Genomic DNA, 19,532 nt, shown 5'->3' on the forward strand with positions numbered 1-19,532 from the left:
TGCTGCTGGTGCTCCTGGCACCAGTTCACTCCTTACTGTTTTAGTAAATTGAGTGTCTTTCAGCTCCTCTACCAGAAAGAGAGTTAGCTGCTGGGCTTTCCCATCTTGTATCTTAGATCTATTCTAGAATGCCTACTTCTTTGAGACCTGTATCTTTTCCTTCATAGCCTGCTACAGCAGTTCAGTCATCTCCACTTCATTTATTCTAGGTCACAACATTTGCTAGGCTTCCAATAGCTACCCCAGTAGCATATCTACCTCCCAGGACTCCTGACAGGTAGCTTCAAAGCCACACACTGTCCCTTGTCCAGTTGCATGCTCCGCTCCTCAGGGTCCAAGAGCAGCCGTTCTCTCCCACTCATCCATGGTCATGGCAGCCAGGTCCTGCAGCTCCTTTGGTTTGAAACCCTCTCAAAGAGCCAACACTTCCCTCTCTCATCATGTTGAGACCCAACTATTATGTTATAAGTCACATGTATCGTTGAGGTTTCTTCATTTTCTTGCAACTGAAGTGAGGTGGAGAAGCTAGGCTCTGCTTTTGAATTATGGCATTTGGGTTCCTTCTGTCAACCTAAGGAGAACCCCAGGGTCAAGGTTCTCATCCCGCAGCTCAGGATCCCGCTGCTTCCCTGTGAGGGCCTGTCTTCTGCTTATGTAACTTACTTATTCAGCCTTCCCTGAAGTTCAGTGATTATGTCTTAATTAGTCTTCAGCTCTCCTGGTCTCTAATAAAGCAGATTAGAGTATCTTTAAACATGCCCCAAGCCGGGTGTGGTGGCGCACACTTGTAATCCCAGTACTTAGGAGGCTGAGTCAGGAAGATTGTGCAGGTTCTAAGCCAGCCTCAGCTACTTAGTGAGGATCTCAGCAATTTAGTGAGACCCTGTTTCCAAATAAAATATAAATAGGTCTAGGAGTATATCCCAGAGGTGGAAGGTACCTGGGTTCCATCCTCAGTACCACAAAATTAAAAGTTAAAAATAACTAAACATGCCCAAGAAGACCCTCTGATTCTCATGCTTTGCTTTAAATTAGTGATCAACTCTCCAGAGTCTGTTGCTTTTCCTCATCGAAGGCATTCAACAGAGCTGGGCTTGGTGGTGCATGCCTATAATGCCAGTACTCGGAAGGCTGAGTCAGGAGGATCACAGGTTCAAAGACAGCCTCAACAACTTAGCAAGACCCTGTCTCAAAAGAAAAAATAAGAAGGGCTCGGGGTATAACTTAGTGGTAGAATGACCCTGGGTTCAATCCTTGGCACCAAAATAAATAAATAAATAAATAAATAAATAAATAAATAAATTTTAAAAGCTCTCCAACAACAGCCACCCTTTCTGCAGTCCTTATAATTACAGTGTCTCCCCCTTCCCCCTCCACCTTCAACCACTGCAGTTCTCAAAAGCTACACATTGGAGTTCTTCCAGCTGAAAAGTAAATTATTCACTTCCAAGTTGACATTTTGGGGTCTACTTTTAGGTAAACTGGTACCAACTATCTCAGGTCTGGTGCCTGCAAGCAGAGCTTATGATGTGACTTGGCTGCATGTGCTCAATTAAGGACACATTCTTTAGGAATGGTCTTTAAAAGGAGTAAAGGACCTGGCAGTGGTGGCGCATGCCTGTAATCCCAGTACATAGGAGCCTGAGACAGGAGGATTGCAGGTTCAAGATCCACTCAGCATCATAGTGAGACTCTTAGCAACTTAATAAGACCCTGTTTCCAAATAAAAAATAAAATAGGGCTGGGGGGTGTATCCCAGAGGTAGAAGGCCCTTTAGTTCCATCCTCAGTGCTGAGGGGGTGGGGGAAAGGTATAGCATAAGATGTGGTCTCAGATAGAACAAACGAGTTAATCCTCAAAAGAGCTCCAGCACACAGTAGTCCTGCCTCTCAAGCCATCAGGGCCAGCCCTGTAGATCCTCATATCTGTCCGTTACTGCTGCGCGCCTCCCCAGGGCTGATGTGGGGTCCTAGGGAGGTATGGAAAACCAATTCTCTTGGGTGAGGGTTAACTGTGTGTTGTGAACAGCAGTTGGGGGCTGGGTACACTAACTGGTTAAAGTGGGCAAAAGAGAGCTGGGCAGGCACCTAGAGGGCCCCTGGCAATTGCTAGGGTTTTTAAAAATATTTGAAAAACAAGGCATAGGGCTGACTTTACATAGCTACTTCTGTCTCTTAGAACCCAATCTGGTGGCACAGTTTCTTATTATGCTTGTTTCCAATGCAGGACTCTAAGCTCCTCTGGGGCAGAGGCTCTGTCCTATTCCTCATTCAGAGGCTAGCACTTAATTGTTACTAAACAAACATTTGTCAAATGAAGGGCAGTTTTTTGGGGGGGGGATCACAGAGCAACTTGAACTCCAGGCTGAATACTTAGAGCGTTATTCCACCGGCAATGAGGAAAGAGTTTGAGATATGTTATTGGCGGCTGTATGTAGTGAGTGTTGGAGCCAAGAGAGGGAAGGAGAGAGAGAGAGAGAGAGGGAGAGAGAGAGAGAGAGAGAGAGAGAGGAGAGGGGGGAGGGGGAGGGAGAGAGAGAGAGGGAGGGAGGGAGAACGTTGCCAAGAGGTATTGCAGCAACACAAGCAGAGTAACAAGAGGTGGAATTTGAGTGTGGAGAAGCAGATGCAGAAGTAATTAAAGAGCATTATTACAGGATCCAGACCGCCTCTGGCTGACGTCCAGTGCAGAGACCATCAGGGATTCTAATCAATCGGATGCATTAGAGAGTTTAGTACTTATATGCCCTCAGCAGATAGAAGAGCATTCCACTTGTCTGCGCGGAAGAAGTGTCTCAAAAGGAAATCCTTGTGAATTTTCTTATTTTCATGCCCATTTAGGTAAAATCTCTTAAGTAGACATGGGAATGTTCTTTTCCCTCCGTATTTGGAGTAGAACTCCACAATCATATCTGAAAAAACCCCAAGGTTGTCAGTGGGGAATTTGCTCGGCTCATTAGCACATGGGCTTCTTAAAGCAGTTTCCAGCGACGCCATCGCCCTATACAGGAACATATGTTCCAAAGCTGCAGTCTCAGCCTATCATACTCAGCTAGATCCTGGACTGCATCCCGGTTGGAATAATTTATCCCTAACTCAGATGGATCATAGACATACCAGGAAAGACTTTTTTTTTTTTCTTTTCCTGAGCTTTTCCAGGCCTTGACTATAGGGAAAGCTATTTACATTTCTTTCGGTGATTTTTGGCCAGGTGCCTGCAGTTCACACTATTTTCCAAGAACCCCCCATTCCTGGGAACCCCGTTACATGGACTGGACCCGGATTTGCCAGAGTTCTTCCTGGGGCCGGCTTGAGATTTGCTGTCAACAACATTCCTTTCCCCATGGACTTCACCCTCGCCATCCACTATGAAACTCAGGTACCCCTGAACTCCCACTCCACCACGGCAAAGAGCCAAGCGCGATACACTCCCCAGCTGTGTCCATTTCAGCCCTGCTAGGATAGGCTCATCCATAAAACAATTTGTAATAAGCAGAACATCTGGAGAGTGTTAGAAACTACAGGGCTTCCTAAAGATCCCGAGGCCCTGTGCACCTACACTTCATCGGTGGAGAGAAGATAAAGCTGGAATTATATGTCAGAGGGGCCAGGTTCAAGGAAGTGGGGACCAAATGTTTGTGCAGGAACAACTAAAATCACACAAGTCCTACCCTCCTGGGACTTTTTTAATTGTAAAAAAAATAAATCAACAAACTGGCAGAGATTCAGACTGAGAGGGGATGCCACAGAAGCATTTATTTGCATTTAGTTCTTACCTTGCAACAAGAAAAAGACTAAAAGCAGACCGCCCCGCTTGTTTTTCACTGCAGTACTCCCCACCCCCTATACACACGCTTCTTGAGAAATATCTGAAACAGAATATAAACGCAACTAGCAAAATACATGATCTAACCTTTTCTTCTGTAACCTGAGGATAGCCAATCGCCTCCCTTGAAAGTGTTCGATGTGACTGGAGGGAGGAGGGACTGTAGAGGTCTGACGCTCCTCTGGGATGTGTCCTAGAGGCTCCCTGTGCAGCACAGGACCAGAGTCACTGACCCATTTCGAAATGCTTGATAGGACATAATTCTCTATTTCTCACTTACAAATGAAAGCCAAGAACTTCAATGAACTTTGACCTGGTGAGGATGAAAGCCAATTAAAAGAAAAAATATATACTTATTTATTTGTAGAACATAACACTGACAGCTTTAAAAGGCTTTTCCAAATTGAAAGACTTCCAGAATATAGCTAATTATCATCTCTCTACATACACACTCACATACACACACATACATAAAGGGTATACGTATATCCTTTTGTGAAAATTCCAAATTATTATTCTTTGCTTTGTGATCCAAGAACATGATGAAATTATCAAATCCTTCTGAGACAGGCTGAACATTATCCCTGTCCAAATGGTTAGTGTTTTTCCAGGACTGTGAACTATAGCTATAGCCAGAAACAATGTTCTTCCTCCCTGAATACAATGTTCTTCCTGCCTGGAGCAGCACTTTAGACACAAGACAGCCGGGTCTGGCAGTGAACCACTCAGACTTCTTTCAACTCCAAAACTGTTTTCCCAGTGAGCTCTGGTTGCAAATTCAGTTCCTTGAACTCTCTGTTAAGGTATACAAATGTATGCACAAAACAGTTTCCGGCATCCTCACAGTGATGTGCTTTGATGTCCTGCCCGTCTAGTCCGCAGCCAACTGGGCTGTCCAGATGGTGGTCGACTCCCCCGGAGCACATGAACACTGCCCGCGCATGACTCCTCCACTGAAGCTGCAGGCTGCCTTACCAGCGGCTGCCAGGTATGCTTGAGACCTGTCTTCAAACAGTGATAGCTTCTTAGAATTTGCTTTCTGTATACTTCCTATGCAGAAACTAAGTGGCAGAAGAGGGGCATTAAGGAGATTGTCACATTTACTGTGCACCTGCTCATATGCAGAAATAATGGCAGCAGTGCAGCAAGGTGGAAGAGAGCTGGTCTGCTCATAGAATCCAGAGACTGGGGGGAGAGAGAGAGAGAGAGAGAGACAGACAGACAGACAGACAGACAGGAAACAGACAGGGGCAGATAGAGCCCTCTAGGCCACACCCCCATGACCCACCTCCTCTAGCGTTTCCACCTCTGAAATTCGCTGAATTGGAGAACGAGATTTCAACCCATGAGCTTTTGGGGCCACATTCCAGTTCTAAACCATAGCAGTTATCTGTCCCATACTTTCTCCAGAGAAATCATGCCCATAGCCCTAGCTTCTAAGATTTTTTCTATTTGGCACAATCCTGTGGATAAAGGATCTAAATGTGAAGTCACTGCCCAGCCAGCCCAGCAGTGTCAGGGAAGATGTAGACCTAGGCTTAGCCCCTGTCCTGAGCCCCTTCCCAGCTCCAGGAGAATGCTACCAAGCACTGTGGCCACTTAGGTAATATAAGAGCACTGTTTTCACGGGCGTTTTGCTTTATTTCTCTTCATACAGAATCATGCTGCTTCCTACTCCCATCTGTTTAGAACCCGGCGTACACTATTCCATAGACGTTTACTTTTCTCAGCCTTTGGAAGGCGACCCACATGCTCGTTCTCACATTCTGGTTGATGCTGTAAGTATCTCAGGGCTTTTTGAATGCTTTCTTCTCAGCTAAGTGCCAATATAAGTCTACTCTTGGACTCTGATGAGGTGTTTCTTGAAATATATAAATGTATGAACATAAGGCCGGGCGTGGTGGCGCATGCTTGTAATCCCCGCGCTTGGGAGGCTGAGACAGGAGGATCGCACGGGTTCGAAGCCAGCCTCAGCTACTTAGTGAGGCTCTCAGCAACTTAGTGAGACCTTGTTTCCAAATAAAATATAAAAAAGGTCTGGGAGTATAGCCTGGAGGTAGAAAGCCTCTGGGTTCCACCCCCAGTACCACCAAAAATTAAAAAAAAAAAAGTATGAACATATAATTATGGAAGTCACCTAATAGCCATTGCAACTATTTTAGAGCAGCATATGCAGTACTGGTTTGAACCATTCTTTCATCTTCACAGCAACCTTGTGAGGTGATGCTATGGTTATTTCACAAATGGAGAAACTGAGGCACCGGGTCACAGAGCTCATTAGTGAGGAGTCAGGAATGGGAGCCACACTGCCCAGCTCCAGATCTCTTTGCTCTTTGCCACTACAGCCCACTGACATCAAAGAAAGTTGGGGGAAGTAATCCCACCATTTTTGTCATTGTGATATTGTTAATTCCCAGTTTGTACATCCTGGGCTTTTATGTCATTGTATTCAGAGTGCTTGTGAAATTACACAGACAGGTCTTTTCCACTTCACATTGTATCATAGAGTTTCTTATGGAACTTGTGTGTCCTTTTATTACTGTTAGAAACCATGCACAATGCTCTGCGTGACCTCTGTTGACATCTTTCCCCCCACACAGCTGAGGCACAGGTGCTCCCTCCAGACCCCTTACTCCCGGGCTGCCCTGCAGACCCAGGCTTGCCTCCACCCAGAATTTAGGTATTGACTAATTTACTTAATACACTTTTCTACTATTTTATTTATGGTCAGTAAGTGTCTTCTATTTTTCACAACTATGTATGTTCCATACATTGTGTGTGTGTGTGTGTGTGTGTGTGTGTGTGTGTGTGTGTGTGTGTGTGTGGTACTGGGGATAGAACCCAGGGGCTACACTCCCAGACCTATTTTATATTTTATTTGGAAACAGGGTCTCTTAAGCCAGCTGAGGCTGGCTTCAAACCTGCACGATCCTCCTGTCTCAGCCTCCCAAGCACGGGGATTATAAGAGTGTGCCACCATGCCTGGCTCCATACATGTTTTTAAATGTTTAAAAATATAATCCTACTTTATTCAAGATTTTATGGCTCTTGAAATAATTTGCCAAATTCTTTTCTGGAAGGTATTGCCCAATTAATTTTCAGGATCATCAATAAAAATCACTTTTATCCCAACCTCTGCAAAACTATATAGAGTTACATGGAATTTTAAAAACTACTTTTGTAGCCAGGCATGGTGGTGCACGCTTGTAATCCTCGCGCTTGGGAGGCAGAGACAAGAGGATTGCACAGGTTCAAAATCCAGCCACACTGGCTCAAGAGACCCTGTTTCCAAATAAAAATATTTTTAAAAAAATAGGTCTGGGAGTGTAGCCTGGAGGTAGAAGGGTTTCCAGGAACCCCAGTACCACCAAAAAAAAAAAAAAAAAAAAAAAAAAAAAACCAAAAAAAAAAAAAACAAACAAAAAAACCCCTAGTTTTGTAGATAAAAATCAAATTGTTTTGCTAAGACTTGCATGTTTGGATATTTGTGAGAGACTCCTAGTTTCATGTTTTAATTGGAAACTATAGCCCTGCAGAGTTTTATTGACACACTCCTGTCAGTTTGACTTCATTTCATCTGTAGTTGCTTTCAGGCTAAAGGACACAGTTGAGGAGTGAGGAGTTGTACAGAGACCTTACAGCCCACAAAGGCAAATGTGTTTACTATTCAGCCTTGACAGGTAGTTTGTTAGCCCCTCATCTACTGCAACATATATTTCTATTTTGTAAATTCTATCTTTTTGCTCAATGTATTTGTACTAGGACATGTGTTGGTCCTGGGGTATAAAAAAGACTCTTGACCTCAAAGAATTCTCAGTTTTGCGTGGTGTGGTGGTGCAGGCTTGTAATCCCCATGCTTGGGAGGCTGAGACAGGAGGATAGCGCAAGTTCGAAGCCAGCCTCAGCTACTTAGTGAGGCTCTCAGCAATTTAGTGAGTCCCTGTTTCCAAATAAAATATAAAATAGGTCTGGGAGTATAGCTCAGGGGTAGAAAGCCCCTGGGTTTCATCCCTAGTACCATAAAAAAAAGAAAAAGAAAAAGAAAAAGAAAAAAAGACTGGGTATGATGGCACACGCTTGTAATCACCACACTTGGGAGGCAGAAACAGGAGGATCATTCAGGTTCAAAGCCAGCCTCGCTGGCTTAAAAGACCCTGTTTCAAATAAAAATATAAAAAACAGATGTCTAGGAGTGTAGCCTAGAGGTAAAAGGGTTTCCAGGAACCCCAGTACCACCAAAAAAAAAAAATTCTCAGTTTGATAGAAAAGACAGACATATAAATAAAATCATTGCAGTGATGTTTTGTTGATAACATAGGTGAATAATTCAAAATCAATTTAGAATTTTATTCATTGGATTAGTTTCCAAGCAATCATACTCTTGCATATAGCCATGGAAAACTCTGAAATATGAAAAAAAAATGAGGAGAGCTACCTAATCTTGACAAACTGCAGAAATCTCCAAAGAGACCCTGGATTCTTATTTTAGCCCGTCTTCCCTAGGAGGAGAGGCTGAGACAGGGACTCTAGTACATTAATTTACTGAGGGCATTTCCCCGGGAAGAGAAGGGTACGGGACATAACAGACTTAGGGGGATGGAGCAAGGCCGCGGCCTCCCTGCTGTCACAGGGGCCGGAAGCACCACTACACACAGAACTGAATCCCCCTGGCGCCAAAGGGGTGGCCACCTACACTGGCATCACCACCCGCCCCAGCGAGTGCGAAACTTCCAGGCCAGGCGGCTGCGTGCTGCTTTCTGAAGACGCAGCCAACCAGCCGTGAGCCTGAGCCAATGGCACAGCAGCTGGAGGTAGGATAGCAGCCTGCAAAGAGGATCCAGCCGGGTACTGCAGGGTCCACCACGGAACCTGGCCCAGGACGTCTAGCGGGAGGAAGTTGTTGTGTGTTTCATTATTACAGACCAATGTCGTTTATGCCACACAGCCAAGGTGGCTGCTCCAGGAAGGAGCTCAGCCACTTGGGGAATTGGCCATTTCAGAGGTTCTTCTCACTGGGATTACCAGCTGGTTGAAGACCAATGTACAGGCCACACAGACCAAATGAAACCTCCCTTCATCCCAGCGTGCTCCTCTGCACAAACACCTTCTGTTTAGCAAACATAGCAAGATGGTTGAAATTTATTTTGAGTTGCTCAGATTCCAAGATATGTGCTTTCATTAAGCTGTGTTTTGAGTCAAAAGTAACTTGGTATTCTAAGCCGGGTTCAGTGGTACCCACCTATAATCCTGGTACTTAAGAGACTGAAACAGGAAGATTACAGGTTTAAGGCCAGCCTCAGCAACCTAGTGAGACCCTGTTTCTAAATACAAAAATTTAAAAGGTTTGGGGATGTCGCTTGGAGGTAGAATCCTCCTGGGTTCAATCCCCAGTGTACTCCTCACCCCACAATAAAAAGTATATTAGACATTCTAGACTATAAAACTGCCATTCTTTTAAAATCCTGGAGTGGACTGCATCAGTATATACAAAGTCCTTAGAAGTTTCTAGAAGTGAAAAGTGAGTCATTTGATTACAAAATTTTATAGCTAATAGGGACTCTTGTCATCTGGCCCATCTGCCTAGTTCTAGGAGCAGCCAACTCTAAGCCAGCTCAGACCAGTACCTGGCAATAGCATCTGATTAGCTGCCCGTATCCCCAGTCCTGTACCATCTAAATGTCTAATTTCTGCATCTCTGTGATTGGAGAATGCAGAGTTATTATGGTATCAAAGATAGTAGAAATGGGAATATACTTCGTTATGAAACAAAGTTTATGAATCACTTGCTATATTTAGACATGGTGGTGGGCACAGCTGTAAACAAAACATGCACTGTCCCTGCCACCCCAAGGCGCTCTGTCTAAAGATCTGCAGACAGGCAGGCAGGAGTTGTCACACGATCCTAGGAGTCGTTGCAGGGTGCTGACCTGAAAAGCTCAATGTGACACATAGTAGTTCTCAGCCCCATCTGACCCAACCTCTCAGTAAGAGACAGCTTTCCATTACCACAACAAATGCCTGAGATAATCAACTCGTAAAGAGGAAAGGTTTGTTAGAACTCACCATTTGGGTCACTCCTCCCCATTGTTTTGACCTGTGGTGAGGCAGAGCATCACGGGAAGGGGGGAGCTTTCGTGATGCTCAATGCAACATTCAAAAGCTGTAGGCAACATGAGACCGTTTTCCATTTTATGAGAATGTCTAGTACTGTGACACCCTGCACCCAGCACTAAATGCCAGTATCACACCACACCCAATTGCTGTGACCACCAGAACCCTTGCAAAGAGTTTCCAGAATGCTCCCTAGCAGGAAGTGCCGCCCACACTGAGAACCACTGGGCTGAGGGGACGGGGATGAGGGGACAGCAGAGTGAAAAGAGATGAAATTTAGATTTTATCCAGAGGCAGTGGCAATCCACCAAAAAGTTTTAAGGAGAGTGTTAACTGAACAAACTACATTTAAAAGGATCCCCATGACTGCAGTGCAGAAAGTTGGTTGGCAGGTGGCAAGAATGGCACCCCTCCTGGGCTGCTGCCTTAGTTACCGAGGCCAGTGGCAGAGAATAAGAAGCAATCCTGTAATCTCAGTACTTGGGAGGCTGAGGCAGGAAGATAGCAGGTTCAAGGCCAGCCTCAGCAACTTAGTGAGATGCTGTTTCAAAATAAAAATAATGATGCTGGGCATGGTGGCGCACGCTTGTAATCCCCACGCTTGGGAGGCAGAGACAGGAGGATTATGCAGGTTCAAAGCCAGCCGCACTGGCTTAAGAAACCTTGTTTCCAATTTTTTTTTAAAAAAAAAAGCATAAAATAGGTCTGGGAGTATAGCCCGGAGGTAGAAGGGTTTCCAGGAACCCCAGTACCACCAATAAATAAATAAAATAAAATAAATAAAAAATAAAAATAATAAAATATGAAATAGTCCTGGAGATAGATATCTCAGAGGATAGAACACGCCTAGATTCAATATCCGGTACAATTTAAAAAAAAAAAAAAGGCACAATAAAGGTCGACTGGCGCGGCTGTGATCCCGTGATTCGGGAGGGGTGCTAACACAATAAAGCCAGCATATGGGCGCCCTGTGTTCTGAACTTGGCAGATGGCGGCACTGCTTAGCAGGATGGCCTGGAAAGGAAAGCAGGTTACCAGTGCGTTGGGCTTGAGGGGCTTGTGGGCAGTTCCCTCAGTGCAGCCTGGAGCCCTCGGTAAAACCATGGGAGCCATAGATTCTAAGGGCCACAGCGGTGGACGGCGCCCAGCGCTGCAGGGGCACCTAGGAGGGAGGTGGAGGGGCCAGGGCAGGTGAGGGAACCCTGAGGCGCCCCAACATGCCCGGTGGGGGAGGCGTCTGCTGCTGAGGTGAGCGGGAAGGGAGCCAGTGGGGTGGCAAAAAGAACTTTATAAAAGTCTGGCTGTCAAGGTGTCAAAGGGTGGAGACAGAGAGAAAGGAGGTGGTTTCACAGGCAGGAGAAACAGAAAAACATTTTGGTGTCAGCTGAGAGGCAGCGATGAAGGCAAGAAAGCGCAGGTCACAGCAGCTCACTGATGGAGGAGAGGGCAGAGGGTCGCCATGTGCTCCTATGTGAAGTTAGCAATGCCAATTTAAATAGTCTGTATGCAGAGGGGGAGGGGCAGGATGGGCCCCAGAGGGAAGCTCACCACACCCCATGTGAGTGTCGGTTCTATCACACTGAACCTCATTATGAGGTATATTACAATCACCAATTACAATTACAAGCGTGGTGGCGCACGCTTGTAATCCCCGCGCTTGGGAGGCAGAGACAGGAGGATCGCGCAGGTTCGAAGCCAGCCGCGCGCGCTGGCTTAGGAGACCCTGTTTCCAAATAAAAATGTAAAAATAGGTCTGGGAGTGTAGCCCGGAGGTAGAAGGGCTTCCAGGAACCCCAGTACCACCAAAAAAAGAAAAAAAGAAATTATTTTTTAAAAAAGTAAAAGGAAGAAAAACAACAGTCAACCGGGCATGGTGGTGCACGCTTATAATCCCAGCATTTGGGAGGCTGAGACAGGAAGATCACGGGTCGCGGACAGCCTCAGCTACTTAGTGAGGCCCTTTGCAACACAGTGAGACCCTGTTTCAAAATAAAAATTAGAAAATAGGGATTGGGGGTGTAGCTTGGATGTAGAACGCTCCTGGGTTCCACCCCCAGTACTGGAAAAAAAAAAAAAAGAAGAAGCAACAGGCTGCTACATCTGCCAAGAGTGCCCAGTGTAAGGTGACACCTGGCACCCTTACCAGGGCTGAGAGCCCACCCCGGACAGTCAGAACTCTACTAGGGAAAGACTGGACGGGGTGGAAGGAGAGGGCCGTAGAAACCGGTTTTGGTACAAAGAGGATACCAGCGGAGATTTACCTGTGCTACCGGGTCCAGCCTCCTAACTTGACCTTCGGAATGATAAAAGCTATTTTCAAGCTGTTTTTAACATTGTATGTTTGAGCTTATCAATTTAATGGGGTCATTATGGCGCTTTTTGTGAGTATGTGGTACTGGGGATGGAAGCCAAGGGCATTCTACCTCCAAGCTACACCCTCAGCCCTATTTCATTCTTTTATTTTAAAACAGGGTCTCACTAAGTAGCTGAGGCTGGCCATGAACCTGCGATCCTCCTGTCTCAGCCTCCCAAGTACTGGGATTACAAACATACATTACTGTGCCCGGCTGTCAATATCTTTTATCAACACATTGTCTGCTATAACATCCAGAGCCATTAGTACACATTTTAAATAGATGATTTCTGTTTAAAAATAAACTTTTGATGATGCATTTGTTCCCATAATGGCTGTATGGCTATACCAGAATTCCCAAAATGCACCAGTGAAATACTGCTCTATGGAGTATTATAAAGTATTATTTTGATATAGGGCCAAGTGGTTATGCAACTAGAAACACTAAGTTTTTTGTTTATTTGTGTGTGTGTGTGTGTGTGTGTGTGTGTGTGTGTGTGTGTGTGTGTGTTATTGGGAATTGAACCCAGGGGCATTCTACATCTGGGTTCCCACCATATATATATATATATATTGAAGCACTTGTGAGAGCCTTCATAAATTGCTGAGTGGCCTCAAACCTGCAATCCTCCTGTCTCAGCCTCTCAGGAATGCGCCACCATGCCCAGCAACACTGAGGTTGTTGTTGTTGTTTTTCAGTACTAGGAATTGAACCCAGGGGTATTCTACCTCCGAGCTACATCCCCAACCCTATTTTCTATTCTTTATTTTGAAACAGGGTCTCACTAAATTGCGGAGGGCCTCACTAAGTAGCTGAAACTGGCCATGAACCTGAGATCCTCCTGTCTCAGCCTCCCAAGTACTGGATCATGTACCACCATGCCCGGCTTAATAGTGAATTTTGATAGCATCTTCCTTGCAAAACTTTGCAGAGTTTCTCACATGTTAATCAATGGTGTGAGTGACTCTTCAAGAAGCCAGTATAGTTTCATGTACAACACCACTCTTTACATGTAATTGAAAAAACTTAGAGGCAAATTTTATGGAGTTAGTGTGTCCCTGTACCACTATTAGAAGTGTTGTGTAAATCATAATTTATTGTTTATTTTTTATTTGGGGTACTGGGAATTGAACCGAGGGACATTCTATCTCAAAGCTACTCCCCTAGCCCTATTTTACTTTCTATTTTTGAAAAAAAGGTCTCTCTAAGTTGTGGAAGGCCTTAATACGTTACTGAAAGTGCTTTTGAATCTGTGATCCTCCCGTCTTACCCTCCCAAGTACTGGGATTACGGGCATGCGCTACCATGCCTGGATCATAATTTCTTAATTTATCACAAATAGTCTAGTTAATCCTCTCAAATAAAAGACAAATTATTAGCAAGTAAAAAACATAATAATAATGACAATAAAAAAGACAAAGTCAGCTAGATGTGGTAGCTTACATCTACAATCCTAGTAGTTGGGAGGCTGAGACAGGGAGATGACAGCTTTCAGTCCAGCCTCAGCAATTTACAGAGATTCTGTTTTCAAATAAAAAATAAAATAGGGCTGAGAGTGTAGCTCAGTGGTAGAACACTTCTGGGTTCAATACCCAGTATCACACACACACACACACACACACACACACACACACACCTGTTTCATTTTTTTGCTGCATTTCAGTAAATGTAAATACCTAGTTAAAGTTTTCTTAAATCATAGAAAATCGTTAAATCTTCAGTCCTAGCCAAATTAAAAGATTGGGTTGAATCTCTTTTGAACCATTATTCTCCGAGGTCTATTTTTTTTAATAGAATGAGAATCTTGGACATCAGAGGATTTGAACACAAATCTTCTTTTCTCATTATTTCCAAAGCTCAGCCTTATTCCCCACATCAACTCATTGGAGGACTTCTGCAGCGAGCGGAGCCTGGACGAGTATCAGCGGCTCAAGTGTGCTGACGCCGCCTGGACGATGGGGCCTCCGGGGCTCCCTGGTGCCTGCGAGAGGCTCACAGCCAGCCTGTCCGCCAAGCTGCACGACGGCGCCATGGGTGGGCATCTGTTGCTGGAGCCTCAAGAGCTGGGCTAATGGTTTTTGGAACATGAGCAAATCAGTTTATCTTAGCATCCACTCCAGCATCAACTAAAATACCCATCGCTTGGGGATGATATGCACAGAGCAGCCTGCTGAGGCATCGGATCCTAATTCACAGTGGAGAGAGTGTGGAAGGGGGCCATAGCTGCAGCACTGGAATGCTGGCTGGCTGGGGCAAGGGTACCGCCACCTTCTTTGGAATCCTAGAATTTTAGGGCTGGAAGGAACCCTAACCAACTTCTTTAGTCCCAGAATTTTCATTTAATAAACAAAGATGTTAGGACTCAAAAACATTATGTAACTTGTGCCTTTCGCTTAGCTATAGCAGAGGGTTTCACAACTTGTGTGAACTTTGAGCTGTGTGATTCTTTGGGGAGGGCTACCCTGTGTGTAATAGGACATGCAGCTGCATTCCTACCCAGCTGATACCCGCATCACCCTCCCTGAGTGGGGACATCCCAAAAATGTCTCCACGTTTGTCAAGTGTCCCTTAGTGGGCAAAATCACCTCCCCCACCCCCGTTAAGAAACAGCAGATGCCGGGCGTGGTGGTGCACGCTTGTAATCCCAGCATTTGGGAGGCTGAGACAGGAAGAACGCGGTTCATGGACAGCCTCAGCTACTTAGTGAGACCCTTTGCAACTCAGTGAGACCCTGTCTCAAAATAAAGAATGAAAAAAATAGGGCTGGCAGTGCTGGTCAGAGGTAGAATGCCCCTGGGTTCAATCCCCAGTATCGCAAAAAAAAAAAAAAAAAAAAAAAAAAATCAATAGAACCAGTGCTATAGTGTGATAGCTACAGAGAGAGCTGGGGTTTCCTGGGCTCCAGGCAAAAGCTTTTTCTCTTAGGGCAGAGCCGTGGATTCACTCTGACCACCATTTCATTGAAGCAGGAGGGGGAAAAAGCAAAAAATAAAAAAGGAAACTCTAGGTATATTCCAGTGCCAACGTGGAGCACCAGAAATTGAAGTAATAACACCACCAGTAGTAACAATTACATTAGAATAAATATTTAAAACAACCCGTCTTAAGCCTTTCAGAAACTTGTGAAGGAATGTTTGTGAAACACTTATTATGTGCCAAATACTGTTGTAAGTACTATCCAGGCAGTTTTGTCTTTGATTTGTACAATAATCCCACAATGAGGTCTTATGTCATTCCCCATTTAACAGCTGAGGCTGTGGAGGATTGCAGAGGTATCAAATAAAGGAGAGGGGAACTGGAGCTACTGGGGAGGGCCCGGTACTTCTCTGCTGCCTCCTTCACCTCTTCCTCCCTTTCTTTGTCCCCTGCAGCCTGCAAGTGTCACCCCCAGGGCGCAGTCGGGTCCAGCTGCAGCCGACTGGGAGGCCAGTGCCGATGCAAAGCTCTCGTAGCCGGGCGTTGCTGTAACAGGTGTTCACCAGGAAGCTACGGGTTGGGACATCATGGCTGTCACCGTACGTAGCAAGAAACAGGGGAGAAGAAACAGTCTTGTTTGCAACCTTGGTGTTTCCAAGGCAGCAAAATCCCGGGGGAGGGGTGGAGTTTGAAAGGAGAGGGAATGGAGCCCTTCGCTGTGTCGTTCACATTCTATGTATGTAGATAAACTGCTGAAAATTTCTCTACCATACTCCAGTCCTCTGCTGATTAGAGGGCAGCAACCATGTACCGAGATCCATGAGGAGCCGTAAGTAATGGAACAAGCACGGTCCATGCTCCCTGGAGGTTGCCGTCTGTGTCAATGGCAGTGGTCCCCTAAAAGTGAGAACGCTATGAAGGGAGATGTCTAGCAAACCCAGCTTTACGATCTGGCCTGTAAGCTCAGACGCGGGCTAGAACAACAGGGAAGTCCAGAAGGGGACAACACTGTCACCACAGGCAGGACCTGCCCCACCGAGGATAGCATCCTGATGCTGGGGTCTATAAAATGAGCCTGGCAACTCATCTTATAAACCCAGTAACAAGGGCGTAGATGGAGCTCCAGCCAAAGTTGGTGACTGAGCTCTTGCGGCCGCAGGTTTGAGGTATGTGGTTCTCTGTTCACAGCATAAACCACTGATGAGAAAGTGGTTCTGCTGCTTTAGAGCCAGGAAACTCACAGGTATGTTAATTCTCCTTTCTTGTAAGGTGACATATCTTTTCATTCCTGATTCAGAGAGGCGTCCCCTTTTGTGTCATTGCTTGGGTACAGCCATCTATCAGTACACAGTGCTCACCCAGATTATATTGCTTTTTATCTTCTTTTTAAAACAACATTATGCAAAAAAAAAGCTACACAAAGGAGCAAATATTTCTTCCATGTACCATCCTAACAAGCAAGCAGGTCTCACATTTTTGTACAGTGAAGATTGGCTTAAGGGGATTAGCAATTTTTCAGGAAAGAATTACGCCTTGACTACCTTGTCCAGGTAAAAGAAAAATCCGACCCTCCCAAAAGGGGTTCTTACATTTTTCCAATCTCAGAGTTCTGCTATGACTCTTAATAATACACGGAAGTTTAAGTCGTTGAAAACATGTTGCTTGCTTGGTTTTTCTATACTAACAACAAATGTTCTAAAGCCCAATTGTTCTTAACCTGCTATTTATTCGATGAATCATCAATTGTTATTTAACAAACATTTAACCCGTGTTCTTTATATAGCAGGGTTTGTTCTAAATATTTTATAGATTTGTTTTTTTCACCAGGGGTAGGGCAGGGAGGGTAAAATCAGAACCACTCCGCTTGTTAACACTCAACAGAATTCTCTTTGCTTAATCCAGCATGTCACTGCCATTCCCAAGGCTCCAAGAACACAGTATGTGACCAGATAACAGGTCAGTGTGCCTGCCACGAAGAGGTGACAGGCCGCCGCTGTGACCGGTGCCTGGAGGGCTACTTTGGGTTTCCCAGCTGCCACCTTTGCAGTTGCAATGGGTTTGCAGAACTTTGTGATCCGGACACGGGGTCATGCTTCAATTGTGGAGGCTTTACGACAGGAAGAAACTGTGAAAGGTATGAAATTCACATGCATTTTAATTCTTAGATTCACAGTGGAGGACCGTTAAGACTGGACAGCATTTAAGTGTAGAAGGACTGCTATGGGTGGATGAGATCATCGCTCCATCATCCTTCCAAATCATCCCATGATCTAGAAAAATGTCTGGTTAAATCAATAACACATTTGCCCCACACCTTGCTTTTATGCTCCTCAAATACAACATGTAAATCATAAATTGTAAACTCAGTTTGAGTTCAGTGACTATCCTGTGAGCCTTCCAATAGAAAAAAAAATTGTTTCACAGAACAAATGAGCATCTTCTAAAATAATTGAGTTTTGAGAGTCACATTGCCCTAAACCACAGCAAATCCACACTAGCTAACAAGTGATCTTTCTCTGGAACATTTTGATAAAAGGGAGTTGTCTTGACAGGTGCCTCGATGGTTACTATGGGAACCCTTCTCTAGGGCAAGCTTGTCGTCCTTGTCTGTGTCCCAATGTTCCCTCAAGCGGTCAGTATTTTGCCCATTCCTGTTATCAGAATTCCTGGACCTCAGATGTAATCTGCAATTGTCTTCAAGGTTATTCAGGTACAAAGTTTATAGTTCATGATCTTTTTCTTCTTCTTCTTGTATCCCACACTACAATCTGAAAATGATTACATGTTCATCATTTGCCTTGGGCAAATGAGTGGTGCTGAACATCAGTTAATGGTAAGAGGCACAATTTGCTAAATTGCTCCTCTTCTACTGAACGGTCAATTCGAATGATTCAAAACCAAAGCTGATTAAAAACCCATTTCAGTAGGCTATAATTGTTTTTAAATAATGTTTTAGAAAAGTAGCTTACCAAATGAACTAAGTGAAATTAATGTATTTAAAATAAAATCACATAATAGCTGGGCGTGGTGGCGCATGCTTGTAATCCCCGCCCTTGGGAGGCTGAGACAGGAGGATCACGCAGGTTCGAAGCCAGCCTCAGCTGACTTAAGAGACACTGTTTCCAAATAAAATATAAAATAGGTCTGGGAATGTAGCCCAGAGGTAGAAGGCCCTTGGGTTCCATCTCCAGAACCACCAAAAAAATAAAATAAAATAAAATAAAATCACATATTAAGTAAGATATGTATGTGACTAAGCATATATATGTTATATATGTACATCTACATATTATATAAGCAAATAAATAATAAAATATAATCGAAGCCAGATGCAGTGGCTCACCCTTGTAATCCCAGTGACTTGAGAGGCTAAGACAGGAGGATTGCAAGTTCTAGTCCAGCCTGGACACCTTAACAAGACCCTGTCTCAAAAATGAAGTAAATAAGGCTGGGATGTAGTTCAGTGGTACCACAGAAAAAGATAACATTAATACCAAATAAAATGGAAAGAAAATATAATCCACCAAATGCTTTGTATAATTCTAAGCAATTAATTTGACTGTATTTCACAGATATAACTATGTTTTTCAGTGTCTTGGAGCACTGATTTGGGCATTATACAGAAACTGCATAAATCTTAATTCAGAATTTGTATCTGTTGCTCAGTCACATTCTTTTCTTTCAAAGAGCTTAAGCACGAGCGTAAATGTATAACGCAAACAAGAAAAAACTGAGTCTGCCTGATTTGACCATAATTAGAAACTATGGCAATATTCTTCTTTCCATGATAATTTTCATTATAATCACAAGTTGCCTGGCTGATTCTCATCTTGTTTATTCCATCAGAGGCTACGGGTGGTTTCGGTTAACTCTTCTCTCTTCCCTCTTCTCCAAGCACAGTTTGGCTTGGTCAGTTTTTAAGAAACAAGACCATCTTTGGGCTAACAGCATGTCTAACTGAATGAACCAAAGGCTGGAGGGTGGACCCACAGCCTGGGCACCCGAATCACGGCAGCTGCCTGGAGGTTGGAAGGGAAGAGAGAGAGCACTGGAGAAAGATGGCTCCCCAACAGTGATCAGCAGGAACACCTGCCAGGGCCCTCGCTGTCTTCACTTGAGACACATCTCCCGGGCAATTGCCGTTCTGGCTCTTTCCCTTTCGGGCTGCCTCATTTAAGCCTCAGGTCACCTCTCATAATGGGATGCCAGAGAGAGGCCAGTTGCTGAGATGAGCTTTGGGTCCTGAGGCATGCCAGAGTCACTCTGGCTATACAAGGAACAGAAATACTATGCCCACAACTTCTTATTGTTTGAGAAAAACTAAAA

At 44.6% G+C, this 19,532-nt stretch overlaps 1 protein-coding gene across 1 annotated transcript in view; it reads left to right on the forward strand.

Annotated features, from left to right (window-relative positions):
* Window positions 1-19,532, forward strand: part of LAMB4 (laminin subunit beta 4) — a gene marked incomplete at both ends in the record, with an annotated part of 110,537 nt that overhangs the window by 48,132 nt on the left and 42,873 nt on the right. Inside the window, 7 exons of the mRNA XM_080701699.1 lie at window positions 3,172-3,378; window positions 4,701-4,813; window positions 5,483-5,603; window positions 14,147-14,324; window positions 15,662-15,805; window positions 17,109-17,340; window positions 17,759-17,916. Of these exons, the coding sequence (XP_080557825.1) occupies window positions 3,172-3,378; window positions 4,701-4,813; window positions 5,483-5,603; window positions 14,147-14,324; window positions 15,662-15,805; window positions 17,109-17,340; window positions 17,759-17,916 (1,153 nt within the window). The remainder of the gene's footprint in view (window positions 1-3,171; window positions 3,379-4,700; window positions 4,814-5,482; window positions 5,604-14,146; window positions 14,325-15,661; window positions 15,806-17,108; window positions 17,341-17,758; window positions 17,917-19,532) is intronic.

The sequence above is a fragment of the Muscardinus avellanarius genome (assembly GCF_963383645.1).
Source record: "Muscardinus avellanarius genome assembly, chromosome: 9".
Lineage (NCBI taxonomy): Eukaryota > Metazoa > Chordata > Mammalia > Rodentia > Gliridae > Muscardinus > Muscardinus avellanarius.